Source organism: Conger conger, chromosome 19 (genome assembly GCF_963514075.1).
Source record: "Conger conger chromosome 19, fConCon1.1, whole genome shotgun sequence".
NCBI classification, from domain to species: domain Eukaryota; kingdom Metazoa; phylum Chordata; class Actinopteri; order Anguilliformes; family Congridae; genus Conger; species Conger conger.
This window is the reverse complement of record NC_083778.1, coordinates 18,445,220-18,466,196: the sequence shown is the minus strand read 5'-3', so window position 1 is coordinate 18,466,196 and position 20,977 is coordinate 18,445,220. Positions and strand designations below refer to the sequence as shown.

Here is a 20,977-nt window from a genome sequence, read left to right as displayed (position 1 = left end):
GAGGGTGAGTGAGTGTGTGTGTGTGAGAGAGAGGGTGAGTGTGTGTGTGTGAGAGAGAGGGTGAGTGTGTGTGTGTGTGTGAGAGAGAGGGTGAGTGTGTGGGTGTGTGAGTGTGCGAGAGAGGGTGAGTGTGTGTGTGTGTGTGTGTGTGTGTGAGTGTGTGTGTGAGATTGAGTGGGTGAGTGTGTGTGTGTGTGAGTGTGTGAGAGAGGGTGAGTGTGTGTGTGTGTGTGTGTGAGTGTGTGTGTGAGATTGAGTGGGTGAGTGTGTGTGTGTGTGTGAGAGTGTGAGTGTGTGTGAGAGATTGAGTGGGTGAGTGTGTGTGGGGGGCAGACGGGTGTTAATGAGGGCCCGACACAAACAGACTCCTCACACACTGTAAACCTTTCCCCTCAGCGCTGCCCACTATAAACTCCAGCACATATCTCAGCAGAGAGAGCTCGCTGGGGAGCAGCTGGCCCATAAAGCCGTCACTGGCCTGAGCCTGACACAGGGCGCTGTAAACCAGAGCAGAGAATACACTGTGTAAACCAGAGCAGAGAATACACTGTGTAAACCAGAGGAGAGAATACGCTGAGTAAACCAGAGGAGAGAATACGCTGTGTAAACCAGAGGAGAGAATACGCTGTGTAAACCAGAGGAGAGAATACGCTGTGTAAACCAGAGGAGAGAATACACTGTGTAAACCAGAGCAGAGAATACACTGTGTAAACCAGAGGAGAGAATACACTGTGTAAACCAGAGGAGAGAATACACTGTGTAAACCAGAGGAGAGAATACGCTGTGTAAACCAGAGGAGAGAATACACTGTGTAAACCAGAGGAGAGAATACGCTGTGTAAACCAGAGGAGAGAATACGCTGTGTAAACCAGAGGAGAGAATACGCTGTGTAAACCAGAAGAGAGAATACGCTGTGTAAACCAGAGGAGAGAATACGCTGTGTAAACCAGAGGAGAGAATACGCTGTGTAAACCAGAGGAGAGAATACGCTGAGCAAACCAGAGGAGAGAATACACTGTGTAAACCAGAGGAGAGAATACGCTGTGTAAACCAGAGGAGAGAATACGCTGTGAACCAGAGGAGAGAATATGCTGTGTAAACCAGAGGAGAGAATACGCTGTGTAAACCAGAGGAGAGAATACGCTGTGTAAACCAGAGGAGAGAATACGCTGTGTAAACCAGAGGAGAGAATGAATACACTGTGTAAACCAGAGGAGAGAATACGCTGTGAACCAGAGGAGAGAATACGCTGTGTAAACCAGAGGAGAGAATACGCTGTGTAAACCAGAGCAGAGAATACACTGTGTAAACCAGAGGAGAGAATACACTGTGTAAACCAGAGGAGAGAATACACCGTGTAAACCATAGGAGAGAATACACCGTGTAAACCATAGGAGAGAATACGCTGTGTAAACCAGAGGAGAGAATACGCCGTGTAAACCAGAGGAGAGAATACGCTGTGTAAACCAGAGGAGAGAATACGCTGTGTAAACCAGAGGAGAGAATACACCGTGTAAACCAGAGGAGAGAATACGCTGTGTAGACCAGAGGAGAGAATACACTGTGAACCAGAGGAGAGAATACGCTGTGTAAACCAGAGGAGAGAATACGCCGTGTAAACCAGAGGAGAGAATACGCTGTGTAAACCAGAGGAGAGAATACGCTGTGTAAACCAGCACTGCAGCTCACGCAGACTCAGGAGAGAGGACGCCCTGCAACACTGCAGTCTCTCTCTCTCTCTCTCACACACACACACACACACACACACACACACACACACACACTCACTCTCTCACACACACTCTCTCTCACACACTCTCTAACACATTTTTTAAACAGTGCATTATGTGCAGGTATGCAGCTGCCAAATGGGGAAACCACACATACAAACCCAGGACTGAAATATAGTGATCTGTAATTTTCTTACCACTGAAGTATAATGGCATGTATTTCTGTCTGTAATTGCAAGCGTGTGTCTGTCAGAGTGAGTGAGTTTGTGTGTGTGTGTGTGTGTGTGTGTGTGTGTGTGTGAGACCGTGTCTGCATGTGCATGTATGTGTGTGAGAGAAACAGATACCATGCGAACACAAAGAGCCGCAGGTATGGTTCACACGGGTTTCTAAATAAAGACCTGGCAGCTTAGCAAAGCTTTGGATCAAAACGGAGACATCCCTGGTCTAATACCCAGCCGCTCAGTATCGACAGCATTAGAATGTCTTTTTTTCATTGGTTTTTTATGCCGGGAGGCACATTACATTTGTGTTGGACTCGTTCCAGGGCCAGGGATCGAAGGAAACAAGCGCCGACGACGCAATCGACATCCAATCTAATTACGCCGCAGAAATGCCCGTCGCGCTTTCCGCTGACAAAACAATCCATTTTTTTGTTCTACGGCACAAAAAAAAACAAAAAACGTTTTTCAAAGAACGATTGGAGAAGCGGCGAGACTCCCGTCGGCCCGGGCAGTAAGAGCGGTTTGGGCTCCCTCAGACGGGGAGTTATCTCCCTGTGACTCACGTCCGCTAATTAGGAGTAACTGCCCCTAACAGGGCAGACGGAGGTGAGATAAGGAAGGGCCCGGGGGCAGCTGCCGGGGTGTCATTTGAAGGCTCCCGCCCGCTGTGCCTGTCGGAGCGCGGGGGGGTGAGTCAGCACCGGCGGGGGGAGGGGCGGCTCGGGTGCCAACATTCGGGCCGTGGGATCGGCGCCTGATGCTAACGGGAGGGGGAGGGCGGGCCACGTTCGTTTCTGTCCGACTCAGCAGGTCCTGAAGGGGCGGGGCCTCGGGTCTCCCGCGAGCCTATCGCGGCCCTGAGTGAGGGTCACGTGACTACGGGGGGTGATGTCACACAGAGCTTCCCCAAGGCAGCAGACAGAGACCTTGGCAGCGCCTGAAATCGCATACTAGTTTACCATTTCGTGTGTCAAATTAGTATTAGTATGTCTGAAACCATAGCTGTATTATACGGTGTGCTAAAACTACTAGTAAATAGTGTGCTTCAAAAAGCGAGATGGTCTTTTCAGAAATTTGCGCAAAACATTGTCTTAAATGCGTGGATCCGATTGGACTTGGCTGAACCTACTGCTTGTAGTTGAGCAGTGATCGGTTATTCGTCAGCGGAGACGCAATGGATCCAGAAATTCCCTGGAACCATTACACCCTGGGAAGAATTATGCGCAACGCCAGCGCTGGGACAGACAGGAAGTGCACAGACAGGAAGTGCACCTCCAAGGCTCAGTGACACACAGACGGAGTCTGTCGCCGAATGAGGGCAGTAAGCTTCACACCACTGACTCTGCTCATCAGCCTCCGACACAGCAGTCTGCGAGTACAAGAGCACATTTCTAAACCCGGTCAGCGTGGCTTACAGAGGCTTTCTAATCACACTGCCGTCCTCCGTGCACTGAAGGTGTATCCGTACAGTTTTCCACTGCTCCAAATCCAATTAGCATCTACTGTAATCCACCGCGAGTGAACACATTAGTCCAGCACACGCGTGTTGATGTGCCGTGGAGGGCCCCGTGATCAGGCACCCCTGGTCAATCACGCATCGATTTAGCCTTTTCCATTAGCGTCGTCTCAGTCACGTTCTCCGGAGCATCAAGTTGCAGCGATGTAATTCCATAATGGCAGTACATTCAGTGTGAATGGTCTGAGGTGCGTTTGAGTTTTGCTGAGCGGTATAATGATTGGTGGTACGCCCAACGCAAGATTCTATTCACGCACACTATTGACACAAACTTTGAGGAAAACTCAATCTCCCAGCATGCAACGGGGAGGATATGATGCGTCAGGACACGGCGATTCATACACAATGAAAACTCAATCTCCCAGCATGCAAAGGGGACGACATGACCTTAACTCAGGTGATGCCTACATTAAATGAGGAAACAGGACAATGCACACATCTTTATTTGGGGCTCAAATTCATCTTTCCTTAAAACACGTGTTCATCCGTCATCGTCCGTTTTTAATGCCCAGTTGTATCTCCGGTATGTAACCAATCAACAGTGCCCTCGGAGTACAGACACGTATCCACCACTTCTCCCAGAATGCATAGCAACCACTGCATCTTTCACCAGTTAGTCACTGCACTGAAGGAGCTCTACAAAAGCACACACAGTTGGAGAAGGAGAGCTACAGTCGCGAGATTGATAGCTTGAGTCCACCTCACTTTGATGAGATGAGTTTAAATCCTGCCAAACAAAATCCTTCCCTCCCTGGGCGATGCCAGAACAGATTAAGCGCCGTCCGGTCGGGCTGGCAGCCACAGGCAGCGCTGGGGGAGCCGGGACGGGGCTGGGGGAGCCGGGGCGGGGCTGGGGGAGCCGGGACGGGGCTGGGGGAGCCGGGACGGGGCTGGGGGAGCCGGGGCGGGGCTGGGGGAGCCGGGGCGGGGCTGGGGGAGCCGGGACGGGGCTGGGGGAGCAGGGACGGGGCTGGGGGAGCCGGGGAGGGGCTGGGGGAGCCGGGGCGGGGCTGGGGGAGCCGGGGCGGGGCTGGGGGAGCCGGGACGGGGCTGGGGGAGCCGGGACGGGGCTGGGGGAGCCGGGACGGGGCTGGGGGAGCCGGGGCGGGGCTCTGCACTGCAGGGTGTGGAGAGCGACTGACTGCCTGAGCTGGAGACACCTTCAGCAAGCCCACTCTGAGAGAGAGAGAGCCACTCTCAGAAACACAGGACTGCTGAACAACACCTGTAAATCCTGCTGAAGAACGCCTGTGTGTGTGTGTGTGTGCGTGTGTCCGTGTGTGTGTGTGTGTGTGTGTGTGTGTGTGTGTGTGAGAGAGCGTCCACATTTCAATTCTGTGGGTACGTGTGTGTGCATCCCGATGTGAATGTCTGTGTCCGTATGTGTGTGTCTGAATTCAGAGTGTCCATTTGAATTGCGTGCGTCTCTGTGTGTGCGTGCGCGTACACATTTGAATTCTGTGTGCGAGTGTGCACATATGCGTGCATCCCTCTGTGTGAGGATGTATGTCTGTACACGTTTACATATGTGTGCTTGTGTGTGGATGCGTGCACAAGGGTGTGTGTGTGTGTGTGTGTGTGTGTGTGTGTGTGTGTGTGTGAGAGCGAGCGTCCACATTTCAATTCTGTGGGTATGTGTGTGTGCATCCCGATATGAATGTCTGTGTCCGTATGGGTGTGTCTGAATTCAGAGTGTCCATTCGAATTGCGTGCGTCTCTGTGTGTGTGTGCGCGTACACATTTGAATTCTGTGTGCGAGTGTGCACATATGCGTGCATCCCTCTGTGTGAGGATGTATGTCTGTACACGTTTACATATGTGTGCTTGTGTGTGGATGCATGCACAAGTGTGTGTGTGTGTGTGTGTGTGTGTGTGTGTGTGTGAGAGAGAGCGTCCACATTTCAATTCTGTAGGTCTGTGTGTGTGCATCCCGATGTGAATGTCTGTGTCCGTATGTGTGGGTCTGAATTCAGAGTGTCCATATAGGTGTCTGTACACGTTTACATGTGTGTGTGTGTGTGTGGTGAAAGGCTCTTTTGACTCTCTCCAGTAGAGACTCCAGAACAGGACAGTGGGGGACGTGGCGATACGCGCTGACGAAGCACAGCGGACATTTTCTCTCTCAGATGACGACTTCCTCTCGCCCTTGAGCCCCGCCCCGCCCCGCCCCGCCGGCTCCCAGCAGCAGCAGCAGATCCAGCGACAGTGGTGGGACACACCCTCCCCTCCCCCCTCCCGGGCTCTCCAGCGGGAGAAGGGTGCGGCCCCACACATCAAAGAGACTCCGCCGTTTCTCATCTGAACTGTGTGGACGGGCCCTCTTCGCCGCGCGATCGATGCCCGTGCGTGAGCTCCATGGTAATCCGAGAGGACTCTGGGTATTAATATTCCTCTCTGGGTCTCTCTCTCTCTCTCGGTCTGAGCACCAGGGCGCCACGCGGGTCCTGGCCTGGAGCGTCGCGGTGAAACCCGTCCCCCCCCGGAGGACGGGGGGTGAGAGTGGCAGGGAAAGGTAACTCAGGGGGAAAGTGTGAAATCTGGAAGCGTTTGGTTTCAGGTGACATTAGTTCTGCACCGATCCCTCCTGTGTGTGAGATAACTAGGCCTCATGCCTACACCTTCTTCAGCGTGACCGTTAGCGCCACCAGACCTGTTAGCCCTTAGCCTGTTTGCTATATTAGCCAGTCCACTCTAATGCTACGACTTCCTTCAGCAGGTTTCTCCCCGAACACATCTACCAGCACCTCCTAACACAGACGCATACACCGACTGCACCAACACCTCATCAAACACCCACCTACTGTACCAACACCTCCTCAAACACACATCTACTGTACCAGCACCTCCTCAAACACACATCCACAACCAGGTGCTATAGGCTAATTAACAGATAAGATTGCGTGTGTGTGTGTGTGTGTGTGTGTGTGTGTGTGTGTGTGTGTTTGTGTGTGTGTGTTGGGGGGGGTGTTCCTGTTTTTCCACACTCCACATCCCACGTACAAGGTCTTCCTGACTCTGCCACTTCCCTTCCTGACGCGATCTTTCTGCACAACTATGCCATTTCCACACCGCGCTCGCAAAAAACTGGAATTTTGGGTCAATTCCTGATCCTCATAATGTGCTCCAGTCCCGGTTCCGACGCCGTTTCCTCTTCCCCGCCCGAGGGCTTGCTCATGCAAGAGCCGGGGAATGAAAAACAAGCCGGAGCCAAAAAAAAAAAAGTGAAACGGCAATTTGATTTTGATCTAATGCTATACACAGCCAGTCCACTCACTCAAGACTAGCAGAGCGCTAACAGGAGCTAGCTTTCCTTGGACGCGCACTTTAGGTTAATTAAATCATACTGAAACCGTAACGTGCAGCTGGATAATCTCTCCTCCTGCTTTTAACATCACGGAGGGGAGAGGGAGAATCGCGAAGCAGCGTTTAGCGTCGTTGAATACTGCCTCAAACGGTCCCGTACACTCCGCAACGGTTGTAGTGCGCGGTTGGAATTTGCAATGCAAAACAGCGGCTCCGAGCCAGCTTAACACAGCGCAATGTAAACAAGAATCCTTTTAGCTACGAGAAGTTGACAGCTTGACTACGCAGGGTCAAGTTTACTGTTCAGCGGTTCATCTTAGACATTACTTGTGAAGTGCAATTCGGCTGTTGTCGACTGGGTTTATTATGTTTCTTTTTGTTTATTATTATTTATTTTTTTACAATACCTTAGTCACCACCATCACACTCCCCAAAAAATAACAAAATAATTTAAATAAATAATTGCAATTGGTATTCACTGTGCTAATATGCAAATAAAAAATTCAGGCCAGTTAGGGGAAAAATGTCATATCATTAAATGTTTATACATGTTTTCAAAGCTCCATGTTTATATTCTTTTATTTATTTATTTTTTTTATAGTTTTTTCCACACAGTCATGTAACCGGTGGCATGAATCATCCACAGAGTTAATCACTTGAGGCAATTTAGACACCAGGACGCCCCGCACTGCCTGACCCATTAATCATCCTCAAATTATGTCACAGGACAAAGGCATTCCTGCTTCACAGGCCGGACCTCGCTCTCTGAAAGGACTCCGACATTCCCCTCGGCCCACACCGGCCGGGGGAAGAGGGTCGCCGTGGAGACGCAAGCTGGCCGTTCCCGCCGTGTTTACTGAACTCTGTCTGTGAGGCTGACCAGGCCCCCAGGCTTTCGGGAGCGGTCCCCCCGACACTGATCCCGGTAACGTCGGCCTCCTGTTACTCCCTGGTGGGCCTGCTTTGCATGACGAACCAGAATAGCGGTGTGTGTGTGTGTGTGTGTGTGTGTGTGTGTGTGTGTGTGAGTGTGTGTGTGTGTGTGTGTGTGTGTGTGAGTGTGTGTGTGTGTGTGTGTGTGTGTGTGTGTGTGTATGTGAGAGTGTGTGTGTGTGAGTGTGTGTGTGTGTGTGTGTGTGTGTGTGTGTGAGTGTGTGTGTGTGTGTGTGTGTGTGCCCCACTGAATCACACATGACTGTGCACCACCGGGCTGTGAGCTGCGGAGCTCCTGAGTCATACAGAGGCAGGCGACTGATCTGCACAGGCTGACACGGTACGCGAGCGAACTTCTGCTCTGGCGTACCCGATCCCATAAGCCCCCGAGAACTCAGCCTCTCACCCACGCTGTCTCTCTCTCTTATCCACGCTGTCTCTCTGTCTCTCTCTCTCACACTCTCTCTCTCACCCGCGCCGTCTCTCTCACCCACGCTGTCTCTCTCTCTCTCTCTCTCCGTCTCTGTCTATATCTGTCTCTCTGTCTCTCTCACTCTTATCCACGCTGTCTCTCTCTCTCTCACTCTTATCCACGCTGTCTCTCTCTCTCTCTCTCTCTCTCTCTTATCCACGCTGTCTCTCTCTCTGTCTCTCTCTCTCACACTCTCTCTCTCTCACCCACGCCGTCTCTCTCTGTCTCTCTCACCCACGCTGTCTCTCTCTCTCTCTCTCCATCTCTGTCTATATCTGTCTCTCTGTCTCTCTCACTCTTATCCACGCTGTCTCTCTCTCTCTCTCTCTCACTCTTATCCACGCTGTCTCTCTCTCTGTCTGTCTCTCTCTTATCCACGCTGTCTCTCTCTGTTTGTCTCCGTCTATCTCGGTCACACTGTCTCTCTCTCTCTGTCGCATCTCTGTCTATATCTGTCACTCTGTCTGTCTGTCTCTCTCTCTCTACAGTATGTGTCTGTCTCTCTCTCTCTCTCTCTGTCTCGACAGTATGTGTCTCTCTCTCTCTCTCTCTCTGTCTCTACAGTATGTGTCTGTCTCTCTCTGTCTCGACAGTATGTGTCTGTCTCTCTCTGTCTCGACAGTATGTGTCTGTCTCTCTCTCTCTCTCTCTCTGTCTAAATCTATCTATATCAGTCGCTCTCAGACTCTGTCTCTCTCGTGTATGTGTCTCTCTCTCACCCATGCTGCCTCTCTCTCTCTGTCTCATATCTATCTATATCTGTCACTCTCTTTCGCTGGCTCGCTCTGTCTATCACTCTCTCTCTCGGTCGGTCTCTCTATTGGTCTCTCCCCCTGTCTCTTCTCTCTCGCTCCGCACTGAGGCTGAAGGTTAGCTTTAGAGAGATGAAAAGAACACATTTCTGTCTAACAGCCCCCGAGTAACAGAGTTCCTGGCCGAGGGCCAAATCCCCATGGTTACCACCTTACAGCAACTGCCCCCCCCCCCACCCCACCCCCTTTGCTTATTAAAAGATTCCCTCTCTGTTTGAGGAAGAGCAGAGGGGAAGAGGGGACACCAGCGAGAGAGAGACCCACACAGAGACCAGCGTCCGCCCCGCTCCAGGACTTCAGCCCTCAGAGAAACTGCTGTTCTGGCAAAGTTGTGTCACAATTAGGGCAATCGAACACAGAAAGTGCTCCAGGCCACCCAAACAAACACAGGAACAGTGCTGGGCCTCGTGGCGCAGCTGCACCGTCAGGCCCAGGCCCGGCCTCCCTCTCCTGCACGCGGAGGCCTAGGGGAGCCAGTTCAGCGCTGCCTCCCGCATCAGCTGAGCCTGAAATAACGCGCCGCGAAAAATGTTTACCGACCAGGAAGACGGCAGGACCGGCCATGAATAACTTACACGAAGCTTAACTCTTAGCGCACTCCCTTTCGAGGCAGCATGTCTACAGATACACCACACAGGAAGACGGTGTAAGCAAGTGCCCCTATACACCTCTCACCCATTTCCCATAAGGGGTGTGCGTGCGTGTGTGTGTGTGTGCGTGTGTGTGTGTGTGTGTGTGTGTGTGTGTGTGTGTGTGTGTGTGTGGAGCCCACTGCTGTTGTAGCAAAAGAGCCAGGGTAATCCAGGCGTAACACGGGTCAGGGCAATACTAAATGTGGGCTCCACGGTGAGACCACAACTGGAAATGCACACAATAATGTGTAAAATGTAAACACTGAACAGAGGGGAAAGTCCTACTCCAGGTAGGTTGGTGTGCGACTGCACAGGCAGAATTATTTCTCCCGGTCTCTTTCACACACACACCACCTAATCCAACTTTTATGCAAAATAGCCCACTGGTGAAATACTGAACCCACATACACCAGTGTTCATCTCATTGGCCAGTCAGCCTCAAGGTAGGCTACAATATAGAAGCAATATTATTCTTATTATTTTTAAACAAGATATAAACAATATAATTCTACATTCATGACACATTCAGCCCACCCAAAACATGACGTAAAAGTAAAGTCCTCGCAATAAGCACTGCGGAGAATCCTGAGATAAACCTTGGATAACTAAGCTCGACATGTACGTTTTAACAAGCCGAGATGTTTGCATTCGAATCGAGAATCAAACACCTTCACCGAGGAACCTGCAAAAATGCTCACTCATCGACAGGTGACCGAAGAACCTCTTTCAACAACAAGAACAGCAACAAGAACAACAACATAATAATTATAATAATAATAACAATAATATGAATAATAATAAAGCTTACCCTTTACTTGAGTCTCATACTCTGCAATTATTTCTTTATCCTTTTTAAACTTCGTTGGATTAGACATCTTGAGTTTCCTTTAAACAGTTGTTCGAAGTTCGTAGGTGTATTGTATTTAGTAAAGATGTTCAGAGCTTATTGTAAACCTATTATGATCGGCGCATCCTACAGGTCCGGTAGAGAAGAAAGTGGCGAAAGGAAACTGTACAAATATCCGGTGTGTCGTCTTCATCAACTAACTATAGCAACTTGTCCTCGAAATAATAGATTAAACGTTAGTATGCGCTAATAAACATTACACAAGATCCGGCAGTCCATTGTCTGCTGTTCAACAAACTAAACGGCGTAAAATCTTATCAATGGAATCGCAGATTACTGCTAAGGCAACGGCTAACAAAACGAGCAGCGAAAACTGACAATCCCGAGCTGTTGTCTAACCTCTGAAAATCAGATTGACCTTCTGGCGAAGTAACCGCGCTAGTACACAGAAAACGCGGGCGAGAGCTACGTGTCCTCGGCAGCAGGCTGGAAATGGAGAACAATATGACCGCACTTCCACGGGCGCAGCGTAGCTACAGGACTAAGGACTCCCGCACTTCTCTGCCTCGTTGTTTCCAGACGCTGGGCGACCGCACAGCAGCTGCCGGAGTCACCGTGAATGGGTGGGATCGCAGAGGCACTCAGAGCGGAAACGTGGGAACGATTGACAACAACTCCAACCAGTCGAGCCGATGAGGTTTTCTGGGAGACAGTCAATCAGGACTCGTTTCCAAATGGATGCAGTTTTAGTACCCAGGCGTGTTCGGGCCGGGGAACGATTTCTCTTCGGCCACCGAGGCTGTCCCGTTAGAGTAAAATAAAAAATAAACTGATTTAGCTACGTTTAGAAGTGGGATGTGCGGCTGCAGTTGTTTTTCACACCAGTTGCACGTTTAGAATCCGACTTCAATAACGGTTGTGTCATCTTTTTTCGTAGTAGGTTGCATTTCCCAGCAACGTTGCCGGGTGAAAGAAGGAAATGAAGGCAAAGATGTTATCTTTGGTTATACTTCCAGATGTAAACTCAAAACTCACCAAATGGGATTAATCGGTGTTTACAACACCAAACAAGTAAACGGCAGGTGTGTCAAATCAGGCGTACTACAACTTGCATTTTCCATTTAATAGCAATTTAACAGTTGCATGCACACGAGTGAATTCATATTCATTTTAAATGTTGTGCTATAATCTTGAGAGAACATCTGGTGAAAGTTACAAAAAGTTAACCTTTGCACAAACCCCATGGTTAACCATCACTTGGCCAAAATGCTAGATGCAATGGCCCTGGTTGAATCGTTAGTTGAAAACTAGAAAATAGTCCGAACTTTGTTTCTGATTAGGGTGGTCCTCTTCACGTTTCTACACCACGATGTCAACGTAAAATAAATCCCAATAACATTGATAACATTTAACTTGACTAAGAATATGGCAAATGGCATACGTGTCAGTAGACGACGTCAGACTGCCATCTACTGGCACAACAAGGACTGTAAAACGTGTAAGCGATGACTGTAATTTGGAGACGCTAACGGTAATGGAAACGTATGCATGGTGAAATTTGAAATGCAATAAGAGACCACACTACCCGTTTCCCCTCTGCAATCTGGAATAATATCTAGCATATAACTGTATTCATCTGAACAAAATCTGAAAACATCGCTTGACGTAGTATTTAGCCGTAAAGCATATGCTGCTCATTAACCTACTGGGGTTTTACTTCTAGCTGTGTGGACATATTCAGCAAAATGAAACTCCTGTGTAAAGGACCCGTAACACATCAGCATTGAGTCCTTTACGACGTTATCTGTCTGAATTACATAGTTCCATTGAATGCGTTTAGTCGTGTAGGTTTCGAGAAATCGTATTCCAAATAAAGCGACGATACAAATAGAACACATTCGCATCTTTTCCACTTCGTCAGTGAAAAGTTTTGACTGTGGAGATTATTGAGAAATACCTCCTTCTGCTGGCCAAAGTGAGAATCACATTTTGGAAACCGAAAAGACAGGACTATTCCCTGCGGTTATCTGTGATTGTTTGTTCTATTCGGTTTACAAAACTTCCATTTCAAACATTGTTTCTTAATCCACAACAGTAGTAAACAGTTTGAAAGTTGGCAAACTTTCGTCTTGACAAATAAGGGCAATTTATCTTGAGTTGTGATCCCAAAAGTACTTTGTTATTTGGTACACCTCTACCCTGAAGCAATTGGCAAGGATCAATATATTACGTAAACCGTTCTGTCGCTGTCCATTGTGCTGAACAATGCGGTAAAACAATTCTGTAAATGGTAAGAACATGGTAGTTGTTTATCAGGGGTTAGTACTAATTTTAGCTGTATGTTACGAACAATAACTACAGCATAATGATAAAACATGAACGCGTATTTGTATTTTTGCTGTATTTTCGGAATAAAAGACCAGATGAGGGTGTGTATGGAGTTATTTTAATGGCATTAAGTTGACTTGCAATAATACTTTGAACATTTGCAAAACAAATTGATGTAATTCTGCACCCATTAAACTCGCATTAAAGGCCTTGTAAAGGGAATGTGTGTGATGAATGGGTTCACAGTCACATTTTATTTTATTTTATTTAACCCGCAAAATATTTGTACATGTACAAAATATTATTACAAATTAACAATTTAGTGGCATTAAAATAACTCCATTGGCCTGGAGGACGGCGAGTATGGGTTGGGTCGAGGTTCTGGTGGTTGTCCCAAGCCAGCTGGTGGGCACAGTGGCCCCTGAAAGCAACTGAAGGATCAGCCAGATCACGATGTGCTCGGGTAAGTAAGGCGCACCGTGGGAGAGGCAGAGCCAGTCTCCCATAGCAACGCTCCGTCCAATAGCAACACTGTGAGACCGAGTGGGTCTGCATTGGCACCTAGTCCCAGTTTCAGCCACCAGGTGGCGCAGGAAGCCCGTTCACCGCGAGCACCACACTGGTCCCATACGAATGCGCTGAGGTAGTTTTCTCTCTATTTGTTGTACATCATCAGACAATGTCTCAATATCCATACTGTACACAATGTATCACATATGATAGGGTAGGGATAGGATGTATAGGGTAATTTGGGGCAGCCTGTAGCATAGTGGGTAAGGTACATGACTGGGACCCAGAAGGTTGGTGCTTCAATCCCCGGTGTAGCCTCAATAAGATCCGCACAGCCGTTGGGCCCTTGAGCAAGGCCCTTAATCCTGCATTGCTCCAGGGGGGATTGTCCCCTGCTTAGTCCAATCAACTGTAAGTTGCTTTGGGTAAAAGCATCAGCAAAATAACGTGTTAAATATTAACCAAAGTGCTTGCTTGTCCAATAGATGTACTGCACCTCATGCCTAGCGAATACAAAATGTTCCCTCACTGTTGTGGCAATGTTATAACATTGACACAACATTCCTGTAACACTGTGAGAACATTTTGTGGCCCATGGATAAAAGCTTAGTGTTGGGCTAATGAAGGCATTAAATTACATTACATGTCATTTGGCTGACGCTTTTATCAAAAGTGACTTTTGATTAGACTAAGCAGGAGACAATCCTTCCCCTGGAGCAATGCAGGGTTAAGGGCCTTGCTCAAGGGCCCAACGGCTGTGCGGATCTTATTGTGGCTCCACCGGGGATCAAACCACCGGCCTTGCGGGTCCCAGTCATGAACCTTAACCACTACGCTGCAGGCTGCCAGAATGCACGTATGACAGGGGCGAGGGCCATCCCAGGGCTAAGACAGAGTGCGGTTTTCCCTACACTGTTTGCGCTGGGGGAGTATGTCCCGGCTTCCTTAAAAGGGACTTCCCGATGGCGTTCCCGACCCGGGGTGATGGAATGCTGTTCACCTGGGACCTGTCCGATGGGATAAACAACATAACGAGACACAGGTGCGCAGGATGGCGGTGATTTATGCGATCACCTGCTGGAAAACCGGGAGATGCGCTCCAGAGATGCTGCTCATTTCTCTGAATTATGGACCGGAGTATGACGCGGCATGTCAAGTCGCGTTAACGCAGGCGTTCATGCACATCAGCACGAGAGCATAAACTACAAAAGGCCAGCACACCCCACCATATTTTATCCGTTATATCTTAGCAGGTAAATGTTACCTTTCATGGTCTTAATTTACTGTGCTGCAGTTTTGTCCTCTCTGTGTTCTGGGTCTATCAGACCGTCTTGCTCTACTCCGCCTGACATTCCATTTTTGGGGACAGAACACAGCGACAGGGCAGTCCACCGGAAGATTAGAGATTCCTAGGAATGTTCCAGAATTACAGAAATGTTGTGTTTCTCACAGTCCGTGTTCATGAGATGACTTCAGAGGAGCACCGAACGATGAGTCTGAACGGGTTTCTCAAATGTAGTTTTTGGCTTTTTAGAGACAAGGAAAGTCAGGTCATAAAAGCATGTGTTTGAGGCCACTGCCCACAGAATGCAGCTGAGGAGTTATTTCTGCACTGCTGGACCTGCAGACCCCGGTGTGACCTGATTCCCACCCCCCAACAAGCCCTAATTCCCTTTCCCTGCTCAATCCCACTGTTGCTCTTTTTCCATTCTCAATCTGGAATGTTCCCCTCCGTCCTTGGAACAATTTCTGGGGGGAAGAAAGTATGCCTACCAATGACTTCCATCCTGTCCCACACACACGTGCAAGCCCTGTGACCCAGTTCTGTACGTCCGGATTGAGAAACGCATTCTTTACGTCTTTCTCACATCGTGCGATTCAGGGCTCAGATCCTTGTCTCGTATGAAAAGTGTATTTTGTGTATTCTACTTTAACTTTTGTTTATCAGGGGGGTAGACGCATACGGTTAAGCCCTTTCCGAAGACGTTACGTTGATCGATGTGGAAACGTTGCGTTGGTTGTGGACAGATCCGTGCGACCCACGCACTGTGAAGAATGAGCGCTGCAGATTCCAACAATGTGTCGACAGCTGTGTCCAATTTGATTCCCAGAGCAACATCGCATCGCGATTTCCCTCCTTCCTGGTGCCAGTGCGTTCCACGGGTGAATCACCCAGGGTCGGCCAGGATCTTGTCGAGCAGGTTTAGCGCTGTTGCACACAGAGCACACAGGTGGCTGCAGTACAGTCACAATCATAATGAGTTATTTAGCTGACGCTTTTATCCAAAGCGACTTACAGTTGATTAGACTAAGCAGGGGACAACCTCCCTGGGGCAATGCGGGGTTAAGGGCCTTGCTCAAGGCCCCAACAACTCTGCGGATCTTATCGTGGCTACACTGGGACTTGAACCACCAACCTCCTGGGTCCCAGTCATGTACCTTAGCCACTCGGCTGCAAGCTAGTTCTCTAATCGTTCTCTTTGTGTCAGCTGCTGCACTTGTCCCTGGTTATGATTTTTCACTTTGTTGGACGTCACTCTGGATAAGGGCATCTGCTAAATGCATATAATGTAATTATCAGGGTGGGGTTGGAGCGGAGGACCAAGTGCGACTAAATAAAACCCCTCCTAGATCCCAGGGGCAGTGTACAGGGATAAGTGGGACAAAAAATGAGAATAACTCCCGTAACAGGGGGGAGAAACAAAAACAAACCCGAAGGCGATTCTTAATAGGGAAAACAGAAAAGGAGCCCAAAATGGCTGAAGAACATAAAACGACCCTTTGAGAACAGGGCGAGTGTACCGACCAGTAACTGTGCCGAAAAACGAGCACAGAGAGTGCCCAATCAGGGGCAATGAAATAAAAATACAACCTAGCCAAAAACAGCGTAGGCTAAACAAAAACCATGAGGCGCAGCTCTGGAATAAACACAAACCAAAATACATTTACCGGGGACAACGTCCCTCTCCCGCCGGCTCACACGAGCCCAAAATAAAAGAAGAAAATAAACCCTTAGGGAAGGCGTCGGTAAAACCACACCAAACGCCTTCCTACCTTTTAGAATAATTTGTTAGGAAGTTTCAATCAGTGAACACACACCTGCACAGTACCTGACTCAAACCTTGAGTCTACCGTGTGCATTTACCGGCTTGGTGTTAGAGCGAACAGTAACACAAAAGCACTGAGGCTCATACAAACTGGCCTTAAATACACAGCTGGGAGGCCATTCCCCTAATACAAACGAGGAACAGGTGATAACAATGATCCCAGGCCCTCTAGCGGTCACCACAGGAATAACCTCCCACCATGACAGTAATGTAATGTACATAAGGGCATCTGCAGAATTAATATAATATGACCAGTTCAATTGACACACCACACTTTTTACCTCTTCTTTGGATCCTGCACATGCGTTGTCAGACAGCACCTTCACAGAGCAGCTGCTGTAAGTACCCGTCTTTAATCCCCACAAAACTCACAAATCATTTAATCCCAGTGAGCGTCTTGTCTGCTTGTGGCCTGCGTGTCTTACGATGGAGAGGCTCCCGTTTAAAGGAGAATGATTTCCCTCACCTGTCCGTCTCCAGGTGACTCGGGTGGGACGGTGGAGTGGAGCGGGGGGCCAAGACTGCAACAGAATCCGGCTCCGCTGGAGGTTTCAGGCAAATTAGCAACTTCTGCCATCCTCCTGGCGGGACCGTTGTCTGCTGCTGGGTTATTCCGCAAGTTTCCTAACTCTTCGACCAGGCGAAAAGCGGACGTGCACCTCGAAAGGTTCTGATGTTTGTTTCAACGGCCCCGCAAGGCCTAATATTTCCTATTGAGTTTGTGTGTGATAATCATCTGTCAGTGTTTCGCCAGCCATTTCTAAACGAGAGGCTGATAAGGAAAGTGTGAGCGGCGGTCGAACCCCCCCCCCCTCCAGGTAGAGGGAATGAGGGTGGCTGCTCGCAGAACACGTTTCACACGTCGCACACGCTAACACGCACCCTCCAGAACCGACCGCGGCCGTGATATGAACAGCAGAATCAATCTGCAGCATCAATTTTCTTTTATTAGAATGTATTTCCTGACACTAGAGGCATGGAATTTATTATTTTCCATTCAAGCTTTTGGACACCATCCTTCATCGTAGCCTCATAATGCACAGATATCCCACTCAGGATAAATTCTTTTTCCTTTCAGTCAGGATAATTTAATGGATAATTTAATGAAAATATGCAATCCATATATCCATTTAACACTAAATCTACAAAACGTGAAGGGGTCTGAATATTTTCTGAGGCCTATTTCCCATTGGACTCATTCCATTCATGCTTGACAGCAAATTAAAAACTTTATTTTTTAAAATCTTAAATTACTTTTTCCAAGGTCCATTTTTTCCCCCTCAGCACACAGAAAATACACTCAGCAAGCCCTTTACTAGGTATTTATTAGACATGTTTTTTGTGGTTTTCTGCTGCTGTAGCCTATCTACTTAGAGGTTTGATGCGGACGCTTCCAAAGGGGTATCGGAGGGATTTTTTTAATGAAATGTTTCAAGAAAGATAATCAACAATAAAAATAGGAAAAAAAGATACAAAACAAAATGGTCACGGAATCCACTGGAATGACTCTATTAAAGACATTTTCAACAACCTCCATTAAGCAGGGGACTGGCAGGAACAAATGACCAGTGCACACAATGAGGCCCCAGGACCAAAATCTGAGAACTCCTGTCTTTGATGATTCAAGCTCTGGATGAAGCAGTGCATGCTGGGAGTGCTAGGGCGGCCTGTAACATAGTGGTTATAAGGAACAGGACAGGAAACCGCAAGGTCGGTGGTTAGATCCCCCCACAATAAGATCCGCACAGCTGTTGGGCCCTTGAGCAAGGGCCTTTTAGCCCTGCATTGCTCCAGGGGAGGATTGTCCCCTGCGTAGTCAAATCAACTGTACATTGCTCTGGATAAGAGCATCTGCCAAAGACCATTACTGTAATGTACGAGAAATTACGCGCAAATCACCCCTACTTCTCAGCTCAAAGCTTTCAGAAGCAAAAGGCCTTTTTGTCCTGCGTGATTACGAAGACCAAAGCAAGAACATGCGTAACGACCTGACAATAACATGTCCTCCGGCCCGTTGCCCTGACGGCGGAGGGAGGCGGTTACCAGCGGAAAGAAGCGGGAAAACGGGGGCACAGACGGCGGTGTGTGATTGGCCGACCCCGAATCTCGTTTTCCGCTCACCTCGCCTCACTCCGCGTCGTTTCGGCCTCTTGTAGTCCGCGATCCCGCCTCGACGCGCACGTACACTCGCGTTAATGGGGACTCCGCGTGCCAAGTAACTCGCGGCCCATCGTTCTGAGAAATTACGGCATCTCTGGAACGTAGCTCGCAGTTTTTACAGAAGGTTACCGTGTAAATCACTGCCGTTCCACACACCTGCGTCTCGTTATATTGTTTACTCGTTTCTACTTACAGTCTGGTGCGCGGAGTTATGCAGTGCAGTCGTTGTGGGGGCAGCGGAAAGCCGGGTGCCAAAGGTACATGACCGGGACCCGGAAGGTTGGTGGTTCAAGCCCCGGTGTAACCGCGACCAGATCCGCACAGCTGTTGGGCCCTTGAGCAAGGCTCCAGACAGGGTTGGCCCCTGCTTAGTCTAATCAACTGTAAGTCGCTTTGGATAAGAGCGTCAGCTACATAACTGTAATGCAAATTGTTCTGTTCATAAAACTGCTTTGCACAACTTAACTTCCAGACGAGTCCATTAAAACTGCACTGACACCCCTTCATGCTTCTGTGGTGGACAGATTTGTTTTTTCTATAGATTTGGTTAGCTGCTTGTAAATATCGCAAAAATCTATACAGGAAATGGGCTGAGTGGGGGGCCAGGCTTGATGACATTAAACTGATGTTTTCCCTCTGGCTTCCTGTTTAAGCTTATCTCAGCCGTATAGCGAAGCTATAGACTTCAAGGGCCGGCAGCAACATACCGTATTAGACATGGGAAATGTCAATGTTTGGAAGACAAATAATAGTGTTAATTAAGCAAGGGGGACACTGAGACGGCACGGAAACAGGGCAGACGAAAACAGAGTGGAGGCTGGGGGAGGTGGGGGAGCTTAAGAGCAGCAAGTTCAGCCGGGTCCCCTACTGTGTCGAGAGCCCCTGAGCTGAACCCTGCCACTGTCGACCGGGCCTGCTGTTCACCGTGCAGGCAGTCATGGTCAACTCCATCTTCAACAGCCTCCATGAAGCAGGGGACTGGTTGTAATTGCCAGTGCACATGGATGGTGACCGAATCTGAGAACTCCTGTCTTTGATGATTCAAGCTCTGGGTGAAGCAGTGCATGCTGGGAATGCTAGTAATTTCCCCTCTACTCCTAACGTTTATATACAAATCATATAGTTTATGTGTGGGGTATTGGTGTATATAGCCTACTGTTGAACACAGAGTCAGCCTAGCTTTGGCTGAAGCTATGCTCTGATACATGACCTGGGCATGAGACACACCAGCACCGTACATTTTGTTCACGGGCTGTCCAGGAAACTGGACAAAATGTGCCGGGAAGGTTTACCCAACCCTTCCGGGAACGTTGTGGGAACCGATCGAAGTCATCCAGGCAGCGAGTACACTCAGGTGGGATTCTGTCACAGAACTGAACTCAACTTTGCTGTTTCCTGGCCTGCTTCCTGACCGCAGCTAGGCAACCCCAGGACACCAGGGAGAGGGAGAGTTTACGCTGACCTGCTCATTCTGCGGCTGTGTTCGCACACTACTTGCACTACAATGAAAATCAGCCTAGAATTTAGGATGAGTAGTGTGCTAGTATGCGGTTTGGAACACAGCCGAGAGCGGCCCTGTTTCACCCCCTGCCAGCTGACGGAATGAAACTCTTAGAACAAAAGGGTCCTTTGGCTCGTCTCCATACGGGAACCCGTTGTAGTTCGTTACGGAACCCTGGCAGGTGTGTGAAAGCGTTACAGCTCCCAGAGGGAACCATTTCGCCTGGTCAAAGTACCCTCGAACGAGACGAGGTTCCTCTTTCAGAAACGCCGTCTTAGGAGAGCGGGACCCTTTTTTAATGAAACATCTTTGGGGCGACGAGACGAGCAGGTGTTATGTCAGACCTCTGTGAGGTATCACCGGGGCCAGATCTGCCAGCATACGCTTTTTTCCCCCCAATTCCAACAGACTGAGCCGTTTTTCTCCCACCACCAAACGGCGAGCTATCTGCTCTTTTAGGAACAGATGGTGTCTGAACTGCCATTTTGTTGCGTAGATCCAATAACAAACAGCTGTAAAAGCCATTTTCCATTTACCCACCGAACCCCCTCTCCCCCCCCCCCCCCCCCCCCCGCCAATTTCCTGATGTCTGACTTCATTAGTTTTCTCCTTCCTGGCCTCTTCATGGCTATTCTCCAGGATTTAGTATCTGACTTTGCATCTAAAGAACTTGTGTTTAGAGTTTACAGGAAGCACCTGTAGCGTTTCCTGTCAAGCTGTCCAATCGCAAGTTACAGGAAGCGGGCTTTGTTTTGTCCCTCACAGAAAAAATTACAGATTTGTTTTTTTTGTTTTTTTCTCAGAAATGACACTTGATGTTACATGGAATCTCTATTTCAATGAGATATGTCAATTCTATGCATGCTTGTGGAAAGTTACTAGCTTACTAATGCACTTTATAT

General features: G+C 48.8%; 1 protein-coding gene across 1 annotated transcript in view; it reads right to left on the bottom strand.

Annotated features, from left to right (window-relative positions):
- The window catches only part of LOC133118875 (SLIT-ROBO Rho GTPase-activating protein 1-like), a 96,473-nt gene extending 85,301 nt beyond the window's left edge, over positions 1-11,172 (bottom strand). Inside the window, exon 1 of the mRNA XM_061229130.1 lies at positions 10,431-11,172. Within this exon, the coding sequence (XP_061085114.1) occupies positions 10,431-10,497 (67 nt within the window). The 5' untranslated portion in view covers positions 10,498-11,172. The remainder of the gene's footprint in view (positions 1-10,430) is intronic.
- Between the last annotated feature and the right edge of the window lie 9,805 nt (positions 11,173-20,977).